At 39.2% G+C, this 24,000-nt stretch overlaps 1 protein-coding gene across 4 annotated transcripts in view; it reads left to right on the top strand.

Moving 5' to 3' along the window:
* Nucleotides 1–24,000, top strand: part of pde10a (phosphodiesterase 10A) — a 107,685-nt gene that overhangs the window by 66,134 nt on the left and 17,551 nt on the right. For 2 of the 4 annotated variants that reach the window (XM_053620466.1, XM_053620468.1), the window contains exons 3-12: nt 10,378–10,406; nt 11,590–11,710; nt 14,293–14,342; nt 15,037–15,177; nt 17,684–17,839; nt 19,000–19,050; nt 20,765–20,823; nt 22,047–22,098; nt 23,030–23,172; nt 23,767–23,859. In XM_053620466.1, the coding sequence (XP_053476441.1) occupies nt 10,378–10,406; nt 11,590–11,710; nt 14,293–14,342; nt 15,037–15,177; nt 17,684–17,839; nt 19,000–19,050; nt 20,765–20,823; nt 22,047–22,098; nt 23,030–23,172; nt 23,767–23,859 (895 nt within the window). Of the gene's footprint in view, nt 1–10,377; nt 10,407–11,586; nt 11,711–14,292; nt 14,343–15,036; nt 15,178–17,683; nt 17,840–18,999; nt 19,051–20,764; nt 20,824–22,046; nt 22,099–23,029; nt 23,173–23,766; nt 23,860–24,000 lie in introns of all 4 variants that reach the window. The other 2 variants (XM_053620465.1, XM_053620467.1) reach the window with 1 other exon arrangement.

Below are 24,000 nucleotides of genomic sequence, written 5' to 3'. Positions count from 1 at the left end.
AGGGATGCAACCTGACTCATTTTTTATTTTATTTTTTTTAAGAGTACAAGAGGCTACATCTGAGCCAAATCGATTTAATGATGCTTTTATATAAGGCAACATGTTACCCTCGAGGCAAACGTCGAGTCCGCAGTCTAAATGCTTTGCTCTGGTCGAGGCATTGACGCTTTGGCTTGGTTAATAATAAAACAGTCAGACAAGATGTCAGCTCCAAGATGCCGTCCCTCCGTTTGTGTTTATACTTTGGCTTCACATACGACATAGGGACAAATTTGTTGCCGTTAAAATGTGATTTATCCTACACTGCTGTTGAATTCTCGAACCTGAAGCCGTGGATTTACAGTTGAGGTCGTAAGTTTAAATACGGAATACGGAATCTGCAAAATGTTGATAATAATAATAATTTAAAAATAATAAATTTCACATAACAGATGTTTACATGTAGTCCACAAGACACAATAATACCTGAATTTCTACAAATCAACCGTACACTTGATTCTTTACACAGGTAACAACACAGTATTATCAACGACTGTGTTTATGTTGTGTGTTAGTTGTTCATGAGTCCCTTGTTTGTCCTGAGCAGTTAAACTGCCCACTGTTCTTCAGAAAAATCCTCCAGGTCCTGCACATTCTTTGCTTTTCCTGCACCTTCTGCATATTTTCCCCCTTTTCAACACGGGCTATACGATATTGAGATTTCACACTGAGGACAACTGAGGGACTCGTGCACAACTACTACGTAAGGTGCAAACATTCACTGATGCTCAAGAAGGCAACACCATGGGGGGGTGTAAACTTTTGAACAGTATGATCAGTGCAAATTGTTATTTTGTTTTCTGGGAAATATGTAAATATCTTATGTAGCTACTGAAGGGCAGTATTAAATAAATAAATTTAAAAAATGATGATCTTCAAACAAAATGATAACAATTTACACCGATCATCCTGTTCAAAAGAAAAACACAATGCTGTTCTGAAAGTCAGGTGAACCTGTGGCAGGCCCAGACTGCACTGTAATCATCTGTCTTTTACATTTATTCATTTAGCACACGCTTTTATCTGAAGTGGCTTAGAATGAGGAAATACAAGCGGAGAACAATGCAAGTAATGCTACCATACATGATTTTAATCGAGTTCTAGAGAAGCAGAGTATGAAGCAGAATGTGGTTTGATTATTTATTTATGCGTGTGTGTGCGCGTGTACACATATACAAAATAAAATTAGGGCTGCAACTAACGATGACTTTGATAATTGATTAGTTGGCCAATTATTTTTTCGATTAATCAATGGATTTTTTTTCAGGTTGGTAAAAAACTAATGTGTTCCATTTGAGACTATGTTACCTTTCTAAAATTCGTACACTAGACCAGTGATTCTCAACCTTTTGTGAGCTTTGGAACCATAGCATATTTCAAACAATCCACGAGGACCCTCTCACTCCACAACAATTATAGACTATATAGTCAATATATATTAATATTTAACATTAATAATATTAACATTAAAATTGAATCAAAACATTTGAAGACTGTGGTTTGTTTTTTTTTTTTTTTTTTTTTTCTACATTTTATAGTTGGTGTGACATTTAATTTGACTCTCTGAATAGTCCTTTGTTTGTTTATTTTATCCATCAATGTCGACTTGAACTTGTCTACCGCTCATAGGTTTTTGCAAATCATTTCATTTGTAAATAAATTTAAAATAAATCCATCAATGAACGATCGTCAGCTCAGCTAATCTCATTTGAATGTTTTGATACAGTTAACAAAAAATATCTATGAAATATTATTTAAACGTTTTTAAAACTTTCCTACGGACCCCCTGCAATTACACCACTGACCACTAGTGGTCCGCGGACAGAACCGCGCAGGCGCCGGTCGTTAACCGATCGCAAGTTGCGTGAGGGAACATATACCTCAAGGAGAGTGTTGGTGGGTGGGGGGGTGCTGTCCTAGACAAGGCCTTGAATTTGATGCAGGCAGCTACAGGAAGCCCAGTGGAGGGACATGAAGAGGCGTGTGAGATGGGTTCTTTTGGGCTAGTTGAAGACTGTGTGCTGCTGCATTCTGCATTTACTCCTGTTGACAAACTTTATTAATTTTAGCTGCTATAATGCAAGTGATAACCAGAACGAACATCCTCCCCAACATTAAATGCAACTATATTTGTCACTTACTAATAAATGAATAGTGGTAATTTTTGACAAATCACCATGTTATGAAAGGGAAAAACACTTTTTGAGGTATTGTTATTGGAAAATAATCCGCTATGTGTTGGGTGCTCGATCATGTTTATTCCTTTCATAGTGGACAGAAAGGCCTCCTAAAAACAAACCAAGGACCTCAGACCCTCCAAATTTGGAGGCATGGAACATTTGCATTAATCTCTCCAACAAAGTGTGTGTGCATGTGTGAGTGAAGAGAAGGAAGCACAACCACTGCAGAAAATTATTAAAAAAGATATCATTTTTCTGCTAATGTTGATGCACAGCTGGCTGTCCTCTATGCACTTGATTGAGGATCTGAAAATGAAGCTAATTGATGCTTACAAATCACAGGATGCTATAAACAGAAGTCAGAGTGCTTCCAACTCACAATTTCCACTGTCTGAAATGACATTATGACATGGCAATTAAGAGGAGCTGTGGAAGACCAGGAAAAATACCAGATAGAACTGCTCGCATGCTGCAAAGCAAAATGCCAGTATGAGAGTAAGAACCTGCAGGAAGGTTTAGCTGACACAGGAGTGTTGGTGCACTGTTCTACTCCGTAGCGTTGCTTGCACAAACGTGATCTGCATGGAAGAGTCATCAGAAGGAAACCTTATTTGCCACCTCATCACAATATTGGATGTCTGAAGTATGCAAAACAATTTCTGGATAAAGCCAGAGGCATTTTTGGAGTGCTGTGGACTGATGAATTTGATTGGACAAGCGGCGATCTAAGTGTGCTGATGTTTATTTAACGGCACTGCCATGGCCTGTCTGTATTCAATGCATAAAATTTTCAATTCTAGTTTGCTACTACGTTGAAACTGTTACTACACTACGGGCTGTAGGCATGGCACCGCAAAACACTCTATCCAGCTGTGGCTTCTTTGGAAACTGAGGACAGTCAGTAAAGAGATGTGAAACTGACAGTTTATGCCAAGATGGTCAGTGTGGGCAGTGAGCAGTGTCTGTTCTGCAATGACGAATTCCTGACCAGAAATTTCTCAGGCAATGAGACCGTAAGAATACGACTGTAGGACAAATTACCGCCTGTGGTGAATTGTAGTGGCTCAGTAAGCAATACCATGTGCAGGAGTCTGTGCCATGTTATGTTCTGTCCATGGCTTGAGCTGTGTGGATCATCACATGACCTCGATTGTAACATTTTACGTGCCTGGGTGTCTACAGGTCCCCACACGTCTCTCCCAGCCCTCCAAAGATGGAGGGGGGGGACCCTCACAATCCTGATGATCCCAAATCATGTGACTGTGTTTCTCTGCATCTCTCTCTCAATTCCTTAGATCTTTCCTATACCATGTTCTAAGCTAGTGCTCTCATTCTGATAGCTTCGTGGACATGTCTATATTTCTAGATCCGTTGCACCCGAAGAATGAAATGCTGTTTTGTCTCAACATTCATGTTCAGGATCTTCATATGCTTTATTTAAGCAGTAAAACCTCAGAGGAAGTGGTTCTTTTGCTTTCTATTGCAACAGTTTGCAAAGTAAGGACAAAGATGACGCACATAAACTAAGAACATTGTTTCCCACGTACATTTTAACATGTGCAGTTTCTTCCACCACAAAAAGCAGATTCACAAGAAGTGGCTTGTTGGTAGGGCAGTGTATGTTATTGTTTATTTGCCTTTCATTTCGATATGAAAATGGGGAAAACAAGGGAACATTTTGAATTGCTTCTACTCGTTTCACCATGCAAAGTCTAGAAATGAAAAATTCATGAATCCAAATATGAAGAAAAAAATTGCCCACTACAGTACAGCAGCTATTCTCTGGTCAAGATGTGCATTCTGGAATCTTATTCAGTTTTCATAAAAGCTTCAACAAAAATAGGAACAACATGGGCAGAAATAAAATTTGGGTAATTAAAAAATTTCTTCTTATTATTTTTTTTTTATTATTTTACTGTAGCTAGTCAGTATATGCAAATACCCATCTGGGTCATTTGAGATTGTTCATTCATTTGAGATGAATTAGAAATATGAATTAGAAATAAATAAATAACGAGAGAGAAATGTTAAAGCTTTTTGTAATATGAATTGTTTTAAAGCCAGCACCTCGTTTTCATATTTTAAAAAAATTTGAAATAAAAGAAAAATGAATGAGTGCAGCGTACGTTGTTGTTGTTGTTCCTGCCTCTGTGAAAACAGTCCAAATTTAACACCGGTTTCCTCACAGGTTTCCCTGTTTTTCCGTGTTGGTTTGCTGATGAGGAAGTGCTTTGGTTGTTGTCCACCTTTTCCAAGGATAATTAAATGTATGAAAAAATAGTAATTATAATAAGTTATTTTTTGACCTCAAGAGATGCTATATTTTGTTAACATTACTATTTTTTAACATTTACTCAGTGGTCACAGTTACAGCTTTTGTGTAGTAGTAATAATATGAATAATAATAATAGTAATAATAATAATAATAATATCTGACCAAAGTAAGACGTGTTATTTTTCTCTATACTTATCTTTTTTTTTTTTTTTTTTTTTTTTTTTTTTTTTTGGACAATTCAACAGCTTAGAGTAATGTGACCATTGCTGTTACTTAGCAACCTGTGGTCAGCTGCATATTTGGTGGTGTTGGTGGGGTGGACAAGTGCAGTTATCAGATACAACATCGCTGCGAGAACACTTTTTTCAACCAATCAGCTTGCGTGTTGGGAGCTAACCGTTGTATAATTAAGGTTAAATGCAAACAGTGAAGTCTGAGGCGAATCTCCTGGTCTCGAGTATAAACAGAGGTGAACAGTGTGTGAGCAGCTGGAGTTCCCTCCTGCAAAATGTGAACAGTCATGTTTTGTATCTTGTGACTGCATTTACCCTCAAAGCACACATTCCTAACACATTGCCCCACTATGGTTGTGTAACATCTATGATTGCAGTATAATGGCCAATTTAGCCTGTTCGATTTAAGCGTTGTGTGTGTGTCTAAATGAATATTCTCCATACGGTTTTTGAGTGTAAAATTCATGCAAGCCTATAATCAGCATGTGTGCGTGTCAAAAGTCTGTGAGTACTGGCAGTCAACAAACCAGCAAAGGTGCAAGTACAGGACTACAGACATGTGTGTGACTGACTACTGAGGTGTGTGAAACTGGTGAGGTGTTATCCTGTCTGTCTGTGTGTGTGTGTAGTTTGGCTGTGACTAATGAGCCCCCTCAGGCCCTACTGACGTCAGTGGCCCCCTCCCCACTCCCCCTGGCGCTCTCGCGCTCTCTCTCTCTTTCTCTCTCTCTCTCTCACTCACACACACACACGTGCTAGGTACTTAATAATTTCCCAACATATTCAGTGCACCCTTTCTAGAGGAACAACACAGCTGGGATATAGCCTGCAACTCTGTCCTCCGATGCACACACTTACTATTGCTTACTATTTTTCTGTTCTCTCTCATTCTTGTTTTAATCTGACTCTCTCTCATTCACACATATGCATACACACACACACACACAGTGATTTATGACCCAGTCAGACTGTCTGCGGCTGTGTGGCTCTAATCACTTTGGCACTAAAGCAGAGCGCTATGGATGACGTGCTCGGGAAAAATGGCTGAAATGTGCCATAATTTAGTTACAGCAATAGAGTAGCCTCAATGTGCAACTTGTTTCCAGTTTCTCCTTTGGCTCAGAATATGTGGAAGGAACTTCTTCACATACATACACATTTATTACTTGTTTTGTTTTCTTGTTTTTAACACTTGCTTTCTCCCAAGATCGCCTTCGTTGTTAAAACAACCATTTTATGCCTCCGTTCCTTTTTTTAAAATTTATTTATTTTTAATCGTTTTCATTTTTGCTTCCTGCATTTCTTGCTGCAGTCATTAATTGCAACTCCACTCAGCTGCACTAATTCAATCGATATTCCCCTGTGCAAAGATGACGCAGACGTTCTAAGATTTGTTTAGGACGCCTCATTTTAGAGTAAGACGCAGGCGTACTAACTGTTGCTTTAACTACGCAGGTTTGCATGCAGGTGCATTGAGAACGTGTGTGGGGAAAATTAAATAAAGGAAATACATAAACAAGCGTAAAAGAAGGAAAGATGAAAGAAAGGGATGAAAGCGAGGCGGGTGGGGGGGGGGGTGAAGAAAAGGAAAAAAGCAGAATGATCAAAAAGGAAACTAATCCAAACAAAATAAAGAGAGGGGGGAAAAGCAATAAAGTAATGAATGTAAACAGTGAGAAACCTCCAGGTTTTGTCCATAGGAACCTCTTGATTAATTGAGTAAGATTTTAGATTAACGATGATTTCAAATTAGTAGTATTTTAATGCTCTCAAGCACTAAACATCAATCAGAGAGATCTGTGAGCTATAAATCGAGATAATGCATTGACTTTTGTATATATCTGACTCGATATATGACGTATCTTAAGGGTCAGTGCAAGGTCTCGCCATTTGTTTGGGAATCCCAGGTAAATCTCCTGCCGTAGCCTGTGGTGAGGCTGTCGCTGGGATCCTGGCTTACCCAGTATGCTTCCACCAAGCTCGGAGCCAAATGCACACGCTCACAGATGGAACAGTAGCGCCCTCCGCCTGAGCGCTCGGCCTTCGAGCTCCCACCACCCAGCAATGTGGATATGAGAGAAAGACGGCAGGGGGACCGGGTGGTAGATTGGGCTTTGTGAGGCAGCCGATGCTGTTTGTCAGCTGTGATTGGACGCTGACTACAGGCACATAAAGATCAGCATGTGCGGTGGAATCCGATAGCCTGGGAAGATAAGGCCAGTGTGGTTTACCTGCAAGATCAAAGATGGATGTTCACACTTGAGCGGTATTAACACTAGTAAAGAGAGAGAAACATTGTACAGCCACAATCACAGTGTCTGTTTTTGTAGAAATCTTTAGGCAAATCGAAAGAAAGTCATTACAGCAATGATCCTTTTCAAAATAATGAAAGGAAACATTTAGAAATAATTTTAAAGTGCTCCTGGAAAGCAATAAATAGTCAAATACTAATTCTAATGATTATTTTGGTGCGATTTGTGGCACTTGTCTGCAGACTTAAAAAAAAAAAATAATAATAATATATATAAATGATTTGAAGCAGTCATCTATTAATATGAATTAATATTAACATTCTTTAATGACATTTACAATTCTGTAACGTTGCTCCTTCAGACATGGGAATGTCTTCAGGTCAGAGAGCTTTGAGGTTTTATAGGTGCCATAACGTACGTGAGAACAAGAAGAACTTGTTTCATGGATGTTCCATAAATGTAACTACTAATTACTGTTAATCGACGGCACATTCCTGCGGTGTAAGAGAACTTGAACGCTTCAGGATGTTACATAATGGTAAACGGTCAACTTATTGAACAAAGAAAAATCTCAGTGACATCTAATTGAGCTGCTTACTACATGCGGTAGACCTAAAACGAAACGTTTTAGTTTCACTGAATAATTCAATTCAGATAAATAGAAGAAGTCTTTATTGATCACATGTACATTACAGCACAGTGATATTATTTTCTTCGCATATCCCAGCTTGGCAGTGCTGGGGCTTGAACCCCCGACCTTCCAATCAGTAACCCAGAGCCTTAACCATTTAAAGCATTCAGATTGTTAAAGCAGTCTGAACGAGTTATTTAGTGATCATGGACCTGTCAGTCAGTCAGACCTGTAGCTACTTTACCAGTGTGTGATATCTCATGATCCTTTAATAGAGTGAGAGAGAGACACTCTGTGTAAATCTGACTCTATGGTGTGCATGGGGGGTTTTTTTCTTCTTCTTATCCCCCCCTCCTGGTTCTGATCTGGCATAGTGATACCCTTTGTCTGAAATATTTGTCTGTTTTACATATTTATGTATTTTCTACCTTACTATTCTTGCTGTCACTCTGCTGCAACACACAATTTCCCCACGTAGAAGTAATAAAAGATTTTCTTATCTTAAAATTGTGTACACATAACGGTGTTCCTTTTGTTTGACATGAGACACTTGTTTTTGTGCCAGTTACAGTACAATTGCAAGTAGAAACTGAAGGATCCTGGCACCCAGGACCAGTGTTGGGCCGATACCAAAAAAAATAAATTAAAATGGCGGCTCAAATATTTGAAGAAAAAAGAATGAATTGGCTTCGATCTTGAAACAAATGGAAAAGATTGCAGTTGGATTTGGAAATGATGATGATGATTATTATTTAAATGTCTCTTTTATTTGCAATGCAAGTGATGTTTGTGTGAAAGCCATGTCTTTAGCTATGTATTGTTACTGTATATATTTTTTTAAGTGTTTCTTTTTTTTCTGTCTTTTCTAAATAAATGTTGTGCTTCAATAATGTTCTTTCTTTCTTTCTTTTTAAGCTTAGTATTTTATTTTTTTAAGGAAAAACAAATTGGAAGAGTATCCCTATCAGCAGATACTCAAGGTTTCAGTGTCAGTATAAGTATTGGAAAAGGAAAAGTGGTATCACACCATCTCTATATTCTTTCTTGAGACAACAGATATATGATGAGTCATGAGAATCGGTCAAAGGAATACCTCGGAGCCGATCGTTTGCATAGAACTGATCAATGTCTGTTTCTGCTGCTGTGTCACTCTGCTGCTGTCATTAGCTCCAGGTCGTGCACTTTAGAAAATAGAAAATGAACCGTCACTGTCTGTCGCTCGCTCGTGTGAACGCAGGGTCAGGCTGCGACATGCCTGCTGCGTCATATTTCAGTTAATCAAGGACTAATTTCCCAGCATTCTCAATAACTGCACCAGGGAGGCAGGGTACTTTTTTTTTTTTTTTTTTTTTTTTCCCAGGTTTCTTTTTACCACATGTTCTTTACAGTATTTTAAATGACTTATAGTCTTTAACAGCATAAATGTATGCATACTGTGAAAACTGGCTAGCCAAAGTGTTTTTTGTTTTTTGTTTTTTGCCGCATGTGCTATACAGCGACTGTTTGTGGTCAATTCTCTAATGCAAAATAGACATGCAATGTCACTAAATAGTCTTCTTGATGCTTTCTCTCACCATTGTATTTGCACTTTGGTGAGCGTGCATTGTGTCCCTGAAATGGCTCGTCACATGTTGGGTCACATGTTGCTTAATGACGCAGTGACTGAGTGCCATGGCAGCCACTAATGTACACTAAATCACATTACCTCAGAGTAGAGAGGAGCCTTATGCGTCTTGTTTTCAGGCCCACATCTGTCCACCGTGTGCCATGAAAAGTGCTTGATTCAGTAGCTGTCTTTCACTGATGAGAAGGTTCTGCTCAAATGCCTGTCTGATCATGATATGACACAATGAGACGCTTTGAGCAGCTAATGTCCATATTCACAAACTCGCGTTTCGTTCTTTTTGTATACATTTATGTGTTAGCATGTTGCTCTGTCTGTCCAGGGCTGTGATGCAATGCCACTGTCGGTGTCTCCAAAAAAATTTGTGTCTGTATTCAGATTTTAAGCCCAAAGTGGACTTGGCATAAGCTTATTAACCTTTATACTATGCCTTTGGAAACCCTGCAAACAACCCCAGCGGTAGAAATGCTTGCACTGTTCCTCTACCTAAACTACATCACTCCAGTTCAGCTAGAGATGTATGCTGGAATTTGTTTGGTTTTTTTTTTATTTGTTAAAAAAAAAAAAAATTAACCCCACACATGCAGTTTTTATTTTAGTTTATACTTGCTTGTGAGATTTTCTTACAAGCTTTGTAATTATATTTCCCAAAACATAAACAAACTAGTAGCCTAATTTAATCCGCAGTGGCCCTGACCCAGGCGGTTACTAAGGATGAATGCATGAACTCTGTATGTCCATGTTAACCATCTTTGTTTGTCCTGCAAGCTTCATATCCGATCTCTCAATTGTACCGGAATTAACTTCCGTAAAAACTTCTTGCTCACACAAAAAAAAATTTTTGCTGTGTCCCACAGGATCGCGGTCTTGATGCACACATCTGGGCACAACCAGTCGCCCTGTGAACTTTTTTATATATATATATATAATATATAATATAAAATCTGTTCATTGCAAATAATGTATTCATAATCCGTCACTTCCCTAATGTAGAGACAATAGAAGCTCTGCTAAAACTAAACCTATTTCATTCAGTACTCGCTATGTAAGTGTGATTTATCTCCCGAATAGTCTACAGTATTTTGGAAGGTTGTTTTTAGAGAAGCGATACCAACTTGTTTGTTTTGTCTTGTCTCCACACAGATGAGCCTTCAACTAAAGAAGTAAGCAGGGTAAGTGAGGTGACTTCCTTTTGAATAGTTTTACTGTGTGATTCTGGTGTTTTTAAGGTTGTTTTTTTGTGTGTGTGCTGTAAAAGTTTACCCAGGGGTGAAACCCCACACGTATGCCAGCGCAGCCACAGTGTATTTTATTCTCACTTCCTTATTGCTTAACCGTACCTACAATTATGTTTGTGTAAGAGAGAGATTGTGAGCGTCTGGAGGTGTCTTTAGATGATAAACAGCACAGCATTTGTGATTTACTAGGCTCAATTTCCAGTCATTACAGTAGCGCCACTTGGTACTCTGGTTATTGTTGGCCATCATATATGTTAGTCAGGATGTTCCAAATGAGACAATGAACAGGAACTATTACAACTAACATCATACCAGATTTTCATAGTGAGAGCTCTGGGAAAACACGTGTTTGGAGTCAGTGAAGCCTTTGTCCTGATTTGAGGTGTATAATTATGATGTACTGTTACTGTCCAAAAATTTAAATGTCACAGTATAATTTTTTTTTATGGAAATGTCTTAACATAATTTTAAACCTTTTAGTAGTTTTGCCACAAACCAGTCTGTTGTGTGGTTTAAAAAAAAAAGAGAAAGTTTTATGTTCTTTAATTTAGTCAGCTTTCAGTCATTATGTCATAAATTTTTGTAATGACTTTGGTCACAAGGACATCTTCCCTTATTGTTTGAGGTAGGACCGACAAAACGGGCGTCCCCTTTACCAATTTAGTACTCCACATCAATGTGCGCGCAAGTCAGCCGTGGTTATCCATGTAAATCCACCTGTGATGAAGAGCGTCTTTACAAGCAGCATTTACTGACATGCACTGATTTTGAAGCTGGAATCTTTGAGACATCTGGACAGGACAGAGGACGTGAGATAGGATGAGTTGAGACGAGCAAGTAGAGAGACGTGTGGGCGTGGTTAAAAGACTCAAAGCTACTCGTCTCTAACTGTAACACTTCAAAGAAGAGATTGAAGTAAACTGTGCCTGCTGTTGCATAACACAAAGACCTACTCTATCGGTGGTTGTGGGATTCCTGAATGTATCCAGAGCAGAAGGACAGGGATTCATAGAGAGTTTTAACATGTTTGTGTGTTTGTCACTCTTTTTTTTTTAAACGGTACATGATGTTTGTGTTTGGCTAGTTGCATGCTGTGTGTGTCTGATGTGTCCAGCAGTACCAGGACACTAATATGCAGGGCGTGGTTTACGAGCTCAACAGCTACATGGAGCAGCGGCTGGACACAGGCGGAGACAACAAACTCCTGCTGTACGAATTGTGCAACATCATCAAAACAGGTCAGGCCTCATATATATATATATATATATATATATATATATATATATATATATATATATATATATATATATATATATATATATATATATATTTTATATATATATATATATATATTATATATATATATATATTATATATTATATATATATATATATATATATATATATATATATATATATATATATATATATATATATATACACACACCTACACTGATTAAGCTCCATTACTAAGATCACACCATATTTGATAAAAATGGATATCCTGCTTGGTGGTGATGGTGGTTTTGTACATGTCTCAAGAACACGTACTGAAACATGGGCCAAATATGCAGTGACTAAACTTTTCACCTAAAACAAGAATTGACTCACTTTTACGTTATAGCAATTGGATTTTCTCTTCAAAGCGTCTCTGAAACATTTCTCATCACAGCTTTTTGTCATCCTTCAAAAATAATTTTTTTTTATTTTTTATATTTGTTTTTTTAAGTATTTAAAAAAAATTGCTCTCACTCTGTTTTTCTGTCCTATTGTTTCTGGGATATTAATATGCCTCGTTGTTTTCCATCGCAAAGAGACAGATGTTTGTTGGCTTGCACGAGTCATGTTAAAAATACCATCAAGCACAAACAGCATCAAAAGTTTCAAAATTCTGAAAATGGTTCCTGAAGCATAGAACAGTGCGGATCATGGTTTCAGCTCTGTTGTAGTTGATTTCACAACATGAAATAAACTGGTACACGGCACCTTCATAACAAGATGGTGATTGGAAGGGTTAAACAGAAGTTTCCAACTTCACCAAGCATCATTGGAGCCATGTAAGAAAGTGCTGTGTGCAGATATGAGCAAAATCAAATGTTTGGTGAAAAACTGTGCAGCATACAAAGTATCTGTAAAATATGGGGGTGGGGTGTTGATGCGTTTTGTGACTAGTGGTTTAGGGGCTCTTGTGAAGATTGATGGCCAGGATATTTAGGGGTAGGGGTATAACCCCGGTGTCCTGGCGAAATTCCTCCATTGGCCCTTCTGTCATGGCCCCCTACTAATCCCCATCTCTGAATTGGCTACATCACTCTGTCCTCTCCATTATTTATTATTATATTTCAGCCCGGAATCTGGTTGCTTCAGCCTGATACAAATAAAAATTGGCTCCCAAGTGCTGCAACAGTTGAGGAGGTTGTTGGGAGATGCCACAGCCATGGATGGGGGCCAATAGCGCAAAATTGTCCATCCTCTCTGAGTGTCTGGTAGATAGCGCTTTCCTTCGAGTGTGTTATGCTGCCCTGTGACGTAGAATTCTAAAGCAGTTCGAGATGTGGTTGGCTGGTTCGACGTGTCTCTGAGGAAGCACGTTAGCCTTCACCGTCCGTAGTCGGTACATTAGCTGTCATATAATATGGGAGAGCTGGATGATGTTTAGGAATTGGTAGGTGACCAAATTGGGACAAAAATGAAGAAAAAAGACCCCAAATATACACCCTCAGGAATAATTAAAGGAACAGAACGAATGTTTGGCAAGGGCTGCTTCTCTCAAGTCTCTCAAGTTGGACTTGTGTACTGTGTTGAGGCTCCACATGAGCAAAGGTTAACGATATAAAAGTGCTTGAAATATTCTATATGGAGGGGTCATCCAGGATTCCTCTACAAGTGTCTGCAGCCTTGTCAAGGATGACAGGAAGTGGTTCAGTGCTAGTATTGTATTTTTAAAAAAAAAAAAATTTTAAATTAAACCTAGATGCCTAAGCTTAAAAAATCAGTCAATGCTGATTTGACGTCTTATTTTGTGACACGTTTTCATGAAGAGTTCTGAAGCTGGGTGTATTATATAGCTGTCACCACTGAGAATAAGCCCTACATTTGAAAACACCGATCCTTTCTGTGATGTGACGTGGACTGCTGGTGACATTGCGCGCTGTGTGTTCAGTGTTGTAGCTTGGCCTTTACTGTCATCTGGCTAAACAGACAAATCCTCTCTGCAGTATGTCTCCATAAGGCCTTAGTGCTTTCTCCACAAGCAGACAGTCCAGTCGATTTATGGGTGCATGATGCAGCGCAGAGAGAGTGCTTGGGTGCTGGTGGGGTTGACCCTGGTTAGCAGGCCTTGCCCTGGCGCATGTTCTTCAATCTCTGTCTGATGCTGCTTCTCTCTCTTTTGCTCTCTGGGTGAGCAGTGCACAGGCTGTCACATTTCATCCACCCACGCCTCGTCAGCACACTGCAGCACTGCAGAGCTCGGGGACGCAGCCCTGCCCCCTGTACATATGTTTTCTTTTACATTTATGCATGCACATGCATGCACCTAAACCTAAACACCACTCAGTGCAAACACGCCAGCCCAATTACACACATGAACTTGAGTGTGACTCTTTACTCCAAGATACATGAACACAAATTAGTCTTGTACATAACTTGACCTCTAGCTTATGAATCTTAACACCCCCCCCCCCCTTTTAAAAAAAATGCTTCAAACCAATCAAGCTCATACACATGATTTACTTGATATTATCTCAAATTGAGGATGACCCAATCCATGACACCTAAAGTATCTTTTTTTTTTTCTTTCTTTCCTTTTCCCCTCACAGCCACAAAAGCTGATGGTTTTGCACTATACTTCCTTGGAGAATGCAACAATGTAAGTGGCCCTATATGTCTACAAATCTTCATATATATATTCTTAATATAGTAATAGAATTTCAAAGAGGTAGTGGTGATGCATGGCTTGAAGGATTGAATCTTTCTACCACTGGTAAGGTATTTCTGTAGCATTAAAAGAAGTGCTTTACATTATTATAAACCCTTTCTTGTTTGTTAAAGCTCTTCGACAGTATTGTAAACAGGAATGAATGGGTCTCTCTCTTCCCGAGCCTTCTCTAATCTGTAGGAACATCAAGTTCAAACGAATGAATGAATTTACAAACAGCGATTTGTCTCTTTTTACTTCATTACCAGAGTAGCTTTGTCATCTTTATGACCCAATCTACAACAGATAAACATAATTGAGGGTTGCGATTAGCTATTTCTGTACACTTATTACATTTAGACATTTGAACAAACGCTACAGCGATCAGTGATCATACGAGGGTGCGGCAAATGAAAACCTTAATATTTTTTTTTATGTTGCACTGTTTATCGCAAACAGCCGTCACAGAAGTGTCCTTTTTCTCCAAGCGTTCAAGCGATCCGGCAAATGTCCAGATTAACATTAACATTAGTTACTTTTATGGTTTTAAATTGACTCACCCTCATAGAATTGTAATCAAACGTGCTGAAGAATAATGCATCATGAATGACCTGCTGACTTGATGCTGTCCTTTTCTCTGGACCAGACCCTGTGTTTATTCACGCCGACAGGGGCAAAGGAGGGGCTTCCCGGGCTCATCCCCTCTGGGCCCATTGTGTTCGGTACCACCATAGCTGCTCACGTTGCCAAGACTCGCAAGACACTACTTGTAGAAGACATCATGGGGGTGAGTCACGGTGCACCACGTTGACTGACTGCGCCGTCTCTTAATCTTCCCATTGAAGATGATGAACACTGTCATCTATCATTAGTTGCCTGTCATCTACAAAGATCGGTCATGTTAACATTTTAAGATCTCATTTCATTAATCGTCCGTTCTTGATGGAAAAGGGCTTAGTGGAAGTAATATAGTCAATACCTTATTTTACATTGCAGATTTTTATATTTGATTTATAGTTGTTGTGTGTATTAACACCCCAGAGGGCAACAGAATGCGTACATTAAATTATGGTCCAGGATCAGCGATGCTTTCGGGTTGTTTTATGGCTGATGGTTCACAGGCTCTTGTGAAGGTTGAATTCTACTAAGTAGAGCTGCAACAATTTTACGATAATAATCAGTTATGAAAATCGTTCGAAACAACAAATCCCTTATAGAGTAGTTGGTCTGCGCGAGGCACGTTCACTCATTGCGTTACTTCTGTTCCGAAAACATGCATAGGAAAAATGGCAGCAGGTACTACACACTATTTACTCTACGATCTAGTGTATGAATCACCATCAGATTGCAGGAAAAAAAGTGTGAGACCTCAAAGTCCTCTAAGGCAGGGGCGCATTTTATATTAAATGCCGTGAAGAAGACCGTAACCAACAAACTTTGCAAAGCGGAGCTTGTGTAGCGCGGAAGCACGACAGTGATGCACGAGCACAAACTTAGGGTTATATATCCAAAATGCTCCACTGTGCGCAAGGGGCTGGGGAAACTGGTGCGAGTTGCTTAAAAGGTTTAGTTTAATTCACATTTATTGTCATTATATGCTGTATTTGCATGCTTTCAGTGTAAATTCCGTTGTTTAATATAACGGAAGTGATCTATTAGTAATAGATTAGTAATCTATTGCTCCTCACTCACAATGTAGACTCGGTGATAAACAGTGAGAGGGCAAGTAAGATCTGTAATGTCTAATTAAAACACTACGATCGAAGTAAAACAATATGCCAAAAGGCAGTGAGTAACAGAAACCATAAGGTGCAGTGAAAGTGAGATATTATTATAAATTTATATAAACAAAAATGTTTGAGTTTTTTTTTTTTTAATCCGATTAATCTAAGAAATAATCGGCAGCTTTTAATTGATAATGAAAATAATCATTGAGTTGCAGCCTTACTGTTAATACAATTTTTTTTGCCCAAAACCTGGTTGCCTCTGCCGGGACATTCAAATCTGGTTTATAGACATCGCTGTCAATAAGATGATGCATCAAACATGCTTCTAAACCAACACAAAAATGGTTAAATTAAAACACAACCGGTGTTTTGGCAAAGGCCTTCTCAGTCTCTGGACTGGATTTGAACCCTACTGAAGTCCTGTGGTCAGAATTAAAGACCAAAGTCCACATGCACAAACTTAAGATTATAAAGGAGCTTAAAATGTTCTGCATGGAGGAGTGGAACAGGATTTCTCTCTAAGTGTCTCCAACATTGGTAGATATTACAGAAAAAAATGTGGTTATTCTCTCTAGGGAGGCGTTACAAAATGGCAATACTTTTGAAACAAATGTTTTGTAGTGTTTGGGTTTTTTTATTTTTGTGGGTGGGAGAGTGAAAAGCATTGTATCTTCTGTTGACAGGACAGCAGAAATAACCGAACAAGTCATTAAAGTGTTCTTTCAATGTTTATTTTGTGTGCTGATGTACCATACTGGACAAACAATTGAATGTGATCATGTGTCATGTGTCCATGCATTATTTTATTAAGCTGTTTTGAATTCCAGAATTTGCATGTGTTTCAGTTACTTTACTTTCTCTAAAGAGAAGAAACCCATCGTTTAATGACCAAGCTAACCAAGTACTCCTCTGCTATGGTTGCAGCTCACTGTATGGAGGTGGAGTTCACGAATTTACTGTAAGAATCGACGCTCAGTTTCGAATTATCGTCTCCGATTAAGTCTGCATCTCATCAGCGCTCTCGCGTGTGTGCCGATTTTAAAAACAATCGTTGCCTCCTTAGGGATCATTTAATGCATTTTATTAATTGTCAAGATCACCACCTATATGTTTAATATGGTCTTTGGGTATTTTTTCAGGAATAAATATTGTGGTCACAACAAACTGTCAGGCAGTGATGATGGACTTAATACTGTTCAGCACTCAAAGTTGATTATTCTTGCTCAATAATAACCTAAGTTCAGGGTAAGAACTTACACTCACAATGAACTCTCGCAAAAAATTCCCCACAGCATATCACATGCTCCTGTCCAAGTAGTGTGTAGTTATATCTGAGGTCTGAATGAGCAATTGTGGTACTAACTCCTCGTTATGCGTGCCTAACTCAACTCTGATTACAGGCAATTAAGCAATGACGCAAATCGGTTGTGGTAGAGCAGGTAAAATAGAGAGCTGCACAATGGAAGGGACTTCCAGAACTGGAATGCAGATAAACTAGTTCGGCAGAAATACTCTTGCATTGTTGAAATGGTGTGTGTGTGTGTGTGTGTGTGTGCGCGCACACAGGATGAGCGGTTCCCCCATGGCACAGGGCAGGACTCAGGGATCCATGTTCACTCTGTTCTGTGTCTCCCCATCCTCACGGCCATCGGAGACCTGATCGCTGTGCTGGAGCTGCACCGCCAGCTGGGCCGAGAGCCCTTCAACCTCAGCCACCAGGAGGTGTGCAAACATTACACCACCCACTATCGCTGTTTGCATATAATGACATATAATGGTGGTTCAGGGTGAACTGGGGTAATGTGGGACACCAAGCGTCGTCGTTTTTGTCTCTTCTTCTTTTAATAATCGCGTGTCAAGAGCACTATTTCCACATCGAATCAGAATCGCATGGCTTTAAGCCTGCATTCGTTTAATCTTAAGGCTATAAATGTGTCAGAATTAACAGTGAATCTAATTCGAATTAAATTACACAGAGCACATACTTATTCAATAAAAATCTTTTTCAATCAGTTTACATTGTCTGGCTTTATAAAGCAGTAGAAAAAGTGGAATGAACTCCAAGAACTCTTGGATATGCTGTAAGAAGGAAAGATGGACATTTTTAATAATACAAGTGATGGGTTTATATTTAATGCACTTATTTGTTATGGTTTCTATAGTAACAACTCGTCACCAGAGACTTATATGGCAGATGTTCCACTTAATTTAAGATAAATGAACAGATTCAAAAAAAATTCAAAGTTAAAATGTATCATTGAATTAATACGGAAGAGTTTTTCCATGAGATGTTTAACATTTTATGGAAGACGTCTTCAGCGTCAGCACTTTTGTAAACTTTTGTCAGAGTTTTCAGGGCGGAGGATTTCTCGATAACATGACAAGCTAAGAAAGAGAAAAAAAAAAAGAGAGGCTGGTGAAGGAACAACTGTTGATAACTAAAGTGATGACAGGAACTAGCCTTTGTTGTGCACATTACATCCAACTACAGTATAAATGGTTAAAAAAGCATGATGAGTTTTAAATAAATTTTAATTGTAATTGTTGGCAAATCACTGAGATTTCAAAGAAATAAAAACACTTTGGGACATGCTGTTATAGTAAAATAACACTAACAATAACCTGGCATGGATTTTTTGTTTCCCTATAACAGCACTCCCTGTTGTTTTTATTCCTTAAAGCTCCAGAGTAAAATTATACAGACATTGAACCACTAGAAAGACATGAACATGACAATGCAGATGTTTTTAGAGTGTCAGAAGATAAAATAACATGCATAAGGATTTTATCTTTATTTTCAGTTAGTGCTTGCTTTTACCAAAATAAATGTTTTGTGTTTTCTTTTCCTTTTTTATTTATTTATTTATTTATTTTTAATGCAGGTTGCCACTGCAAATTTGGCATGGGCTTCTGTAGCTATTCACCAAGTGCAGGTAAGTTCAAACACAATTCCTTTTGCATGAACTGTGCCTTGTTTTTCTGTTTTCACACACGTTTAAACGCGAAGCCCTTGTGTATACGGACGGACCCGCCTCAGAGTTCCAGTGTACGCAACCTGCCCATTGAATCAACGCGCACATGACCTCAGGGGAGACGATTATGAAGTCGCAACCTGTTTAAACATGAGCAGTAACACTCTGGGTTGTGGAGTCCCATGGTGGCTCAGGTTCCACTGGGTCTGTCTTGATTGTTTTGAACAGTACGCAACTATACGAGATTAAAGAAGCTGTTAGTCGTATATTAGGGACCTGATGTGGGGGTTTTTTTGTTTGTTTGTTTGAAAAATGTATACGTACAATTTTACACACTCACAAAGGACTTTATTAGGAACACCTGTACATCTATTAATCATGCAATTATATAATCAGCCAATCAGGTAGCAGCAGTGCAATGTATAAAACCATGCAGATACAGGGGCCAGCAGCTTCGGGGAATGCTAACATCAACCATCAGAGTGGGTGGGGTTGGGGATGGTAACCACTCTGTACAAGATAACCACTCTGTGCAATTGTGGTGAGCAGAAAAGCATCTCAGAATTCACAACACATTGAACATTGAGGCAGAAGGGCTACAACAGCAGAAGACCACTTCGGGTTCCACTTCTGTCAGACAAGAACAGAAAACTGAGACGGCAGTGTGCACAAGCTCACCGAAACTGGACAGATGAAGACTGGGAAAATGTAGCATGGTCTGATGAATCTCGATTTCTGCTGAGGCACAAAGATGGTAGGGTCAGAATTTGGTGCCAACAGCAGGAATCCATGGGCCCAACTTGCCTTGTGTCAACAGTGCTGGCTGGTGGAGGTCATTATCCAGAGCCATTTACATTTATCTCATTTATACAACTGAGCGGTTGAGGGTTAAGGGCCTTGCCCAAGGTCCCAACAGTGCTAGCCTGGCAGTGCTGGAGCTTGAACTCCTGACCTTCTGATCAGTAACCCAGAGCCTTTAACCACTGAGCCACCACTGCCCCGTAATTGTGTGGGGAATGTTTTCTTGGCACACTTTCAGCATGTTAATACCAATCAATCACGGCATGAATGCCGCAGCCTGTTTGAGTACTGTTGCTGACCGTGTGCATCCCTTCATGACCACAATTTACCCATCATCTAATGGCTACTTCCAACATCATAATGCACCACGTCACAGCAAAATCGTCTCAAGCCAGTTTCATGAACATGACAATGGGTTCAGTGTTCTTCAGTGGCCTTCCCAGTCACTGGATCTGAATCCAATGGAAACACCTTTGGGATGTGATGAAATGGGAGAATCGCAGCAGGAATTGCGTGTTGCAATCATGTCAACATGGACCAGAATCTCAAAGGAATGTTTCCAACATCTTGTGGAATCCATACCATGAAGAATTGAAGTGGTTTTGAGAGTAAAGGGAGGCCCTACCCAATATTAGTATAGTGTTCCTAATAAATTCTTCAGTGTGTGTGTGTGTGTACGGCGTATATGTAATAGATTATATAGATAATACTTGTTAATCTTAACATTAAGAGGATTTAGTGTTCAGTCTGAGCAGGTGCCTGTCTGATTAAGGCTCGTTCATATCTGATGGGCCAGGGGAGGTAAAAAAATATATATATATATATTTAATTTTAAAAAACTTTAATACATTCCTGCTTTTTCTATTCATTCCAGGTCTGCAGAGGTTTAGCAAAGCAGACAGAGCTCAACGACTTCCTCCTAGATGTGTCAAAGTAAGTGACTACATGGGAGGATGTATAACCATTGAGAATGCTTCTAATGTTTAATAAAATGCATTGGCTATAATAAGCCTAAAGATGAAATATAACAACGTTAGACAACATTTTCGTATAACTTTGTGGGGGGTTTTTTGTGTTTTTTTTTTTTTTTTTTTTTTTTTTTTACATGGAATAACATTTGTATGTGTAGCAGCCTGGGAAAACGCACAATGCGGTCAAAGTTTCTACTATACGTCGTTCTGAAAACTCCAGATTTTCTTGAGCTGAATAACGTTTCACATTTGTAGAATTAGTTATGTCTGATTATCCCCACTGGAAAAACATGGCATTTTAATCATTTGATTTCAGTTCCACTAAGAGACATCAATTTTGTTACTGTTTTTTGTTGTTGTTGTTGTTGATTTCATTTCCATTCAATTTAATACACAAGAAATGAGATGTACATATTATATTACTTTAACTGTTAAAAATAAATAAATTAAAGAATTATACGTTTATGCTGGGAAATGTATAATCACGTTGATCATCATCCTCCACCCAAGTTCAATCACAACATTAACCATTCTCTATTTGTACTTGTATTGGTACTGAAAGAATCGCTGATTCATCCAGTGAGTTCCGTTTTGTTTTGTTGGCTGATTTTCCCATAAGGTCACTGAACATTTTTAAAACTCTACCCGCGGTCATCTGTACAGCGTAGACGGCGCAGGAGCGTCACCGACATTTTGACAGTCGGTATCTGATTACAAAGTGAATTGATTAAAATTTGCATCCATTCAAAAACATGTTCACGCCAAGAAAGACATTTATTCATTGTGAGGAACGTCACACTGAGCTAGCAAAGTTTGACTTGTTTAGGCAGACCGATTGAGTGTTTTTACTACTGTGTTTGTTAAACTTACTCCTTAGCCAAAATGGTCTCTGCAGAAAGATTCTAAAGTAAATAAAACGGTTCTAGATCACTTTTACATATACATGTTTGACATATTTATGGTTTCTTAAACGTTTCTTTGACGTGTCAAAAAGAAACCGTAATACCTGATGGGTTTTCCCAGACCAACCTACATACATGATGGTCATCTCTCTTCATTTTAGTAATGCTGTAAAGTTTCTTTCAATGTTATATTTTATTGGTTTAAAAACTTTGCATGGACAATAAACATATCCGTTTAAAATGGCAGTTTCCCCCCAGCCTAACCCCCCTGTACTCTCTGCAGAACGTATTTCGACAACATTGTGGCAATAGATTCTCTACTTGAACATATCATGGTGAGTATGTGGTTGTTTTTTTTTTGCTTTTCTCAGCAGGGTCACATGCCTGGTCATGAGGAGAAAACATTCTGTACTTTTGTCGCTCATGTGTGTGAACATTACTAGTGAAGAAATATGAGAAATGAAAGAACTCCTCTCATTTGTCAGTTGGGTTCAGTGAAAGTCCCTTTCTAGAAACTGCTTATGCCATTCCCCATGGGCTTTTTTCCCTTTACTCTTATTATTTTTTTTTTCCCCTTTATGCTCCCCCCCACTCTCATTTTTGCTCTCTTGATCAGGCCACACTTCCACTCCCTCATCCTCTAGTTCTTTTGTTGTTCTCCTTTATCTGCCTCTTAAAGAGACACCAAGCACACACCACATACAGTATCTGGTCACTGACCCACTCCTGTCTGTCTCTCTTCCTGCTGAGCCAAGTATTACAGGAAGTGATGTTGACAGGTCAGAGAGGGGACAGATACAGTCAGGGCATCGAACAGCTGTAATTCCATCAGCATCAGTCTGTGCCTGGCCACAATTTCTGCACTTTAAGTACCTGCACAAATAAGAGCCTGACTAATCCCGGAGCCGTCTGCCAGAACTTTTCCATCCTGCTGATAAACGATGTCGGAAATGGCTCCAACGTAATCAGGAAAAGTTGTCAAAAAATGAAGGAATAGTTTCCCCACTGGTAGTTCTCTCAAACGCAAACATGCCTGTTAAGTAACCAAAGGAAAAATATCAAGAGAGCGGGAAATACTTCCCATGTGACTATCGAAGATCCCTGCCCAGAAATTAACGCGAATGTTAGCAATGTATTTATAATGACTGGGAATGCAGTGTATAGTCTCAGTAGACATTAGTCATAGCGTTGAACTTTTGGTGGACATCTTATACTGTCAAACAGGAAATGTAAGAGATGTGAGCGCTGCGATCGTTTGTGTTCCAGATATATGCAAAAAACCTGGTGAATGCGGACAGATGCGCCCTCTTCCAGGTCGATCACAATAACAAAGAGCTGTACTCTGACCTCTTTGATATCGGAGAGGAGAATGAAGGGAAGCCGGTGTTTAAGAAAACCAAAGAAATTAGGTGAGTACCAATGAGCTTCTGGCATTATATGTACTGAACATTGTTCTTACTAAGGATGCATCAATGTCGTCCTCGTCCTTCCCCCCCGCACGCGCTCAGGTCCAGTATCAGTACTGAAGAATTCCTACTTTTTACAATATAATGTATACTGTGTGTATGTGTTTGTCATATTTTGTAATATAACACTATTTCCACTCAGGCCCTTTCCAGAACTACCCTGGCACTAGATCCTTAGCAATGTGGCATGGACATACATGTCACAGTATTGTCTATGTATTGAGTACTGAGGAGAAGACGTGCGTCTTCTCCTATGGAATGCAGTTGGTTTAAACAGAAGAGTATCCTACAATGGCCTTCATCTGTGCACTCAAATGATTTCAGTTCACTAATGAGTGCTCCAGAGATCATACAACATGCTTTATGAAGCAAAAGTGCCTCCCCTGTGATGTGCAATTAAGTACTGTAATATTCAAAAGCATTACAATATCTTTGGGGTCTGGGCCAAGAAATCTGCAGAGCTGCTCTGTGTGAATGTTCGGTTTCTTTATAGAAATCAAGCATACTTTAAACTGAACTTGGTCTTTCTCCATTTAGGTTTTCTATAGAGAAGGGCATAGCAGGTCAGGTGGCACGAACAGGAGAGGTCTTGAATATTCCAGATGCCTATGCGGACCCACGGTTCAACAGGTAACTCAGATCGTAATTTGCAACGTACAAACACTTCTCGTGTCTGCATGGCTTTCTAAAATCATGCTGGTACGGGATGCAGGGAGAACGGACAGTAACTCGAGCTCAGGATGCGACTCGGGACCTGTGAGGCAACACAAC

The sequence above is a fragment of the Ictalurus furcatus genome, chromosome 3, assembly GCF_023375685.1.
Source record: "Ictalurus furcatus strain D&B chromosome 3, Billie_1.0, whole genome shotgun sequence".
NCBI lineage: Eukaryota > Metazoa > Chordata > Actinopteri > Siluriformes > Ictaluridae > Ictalurus > Ictalurus furcatus.
This window is presented reverse-complemented; position numbering and strand designations above follow the sequence as displayed.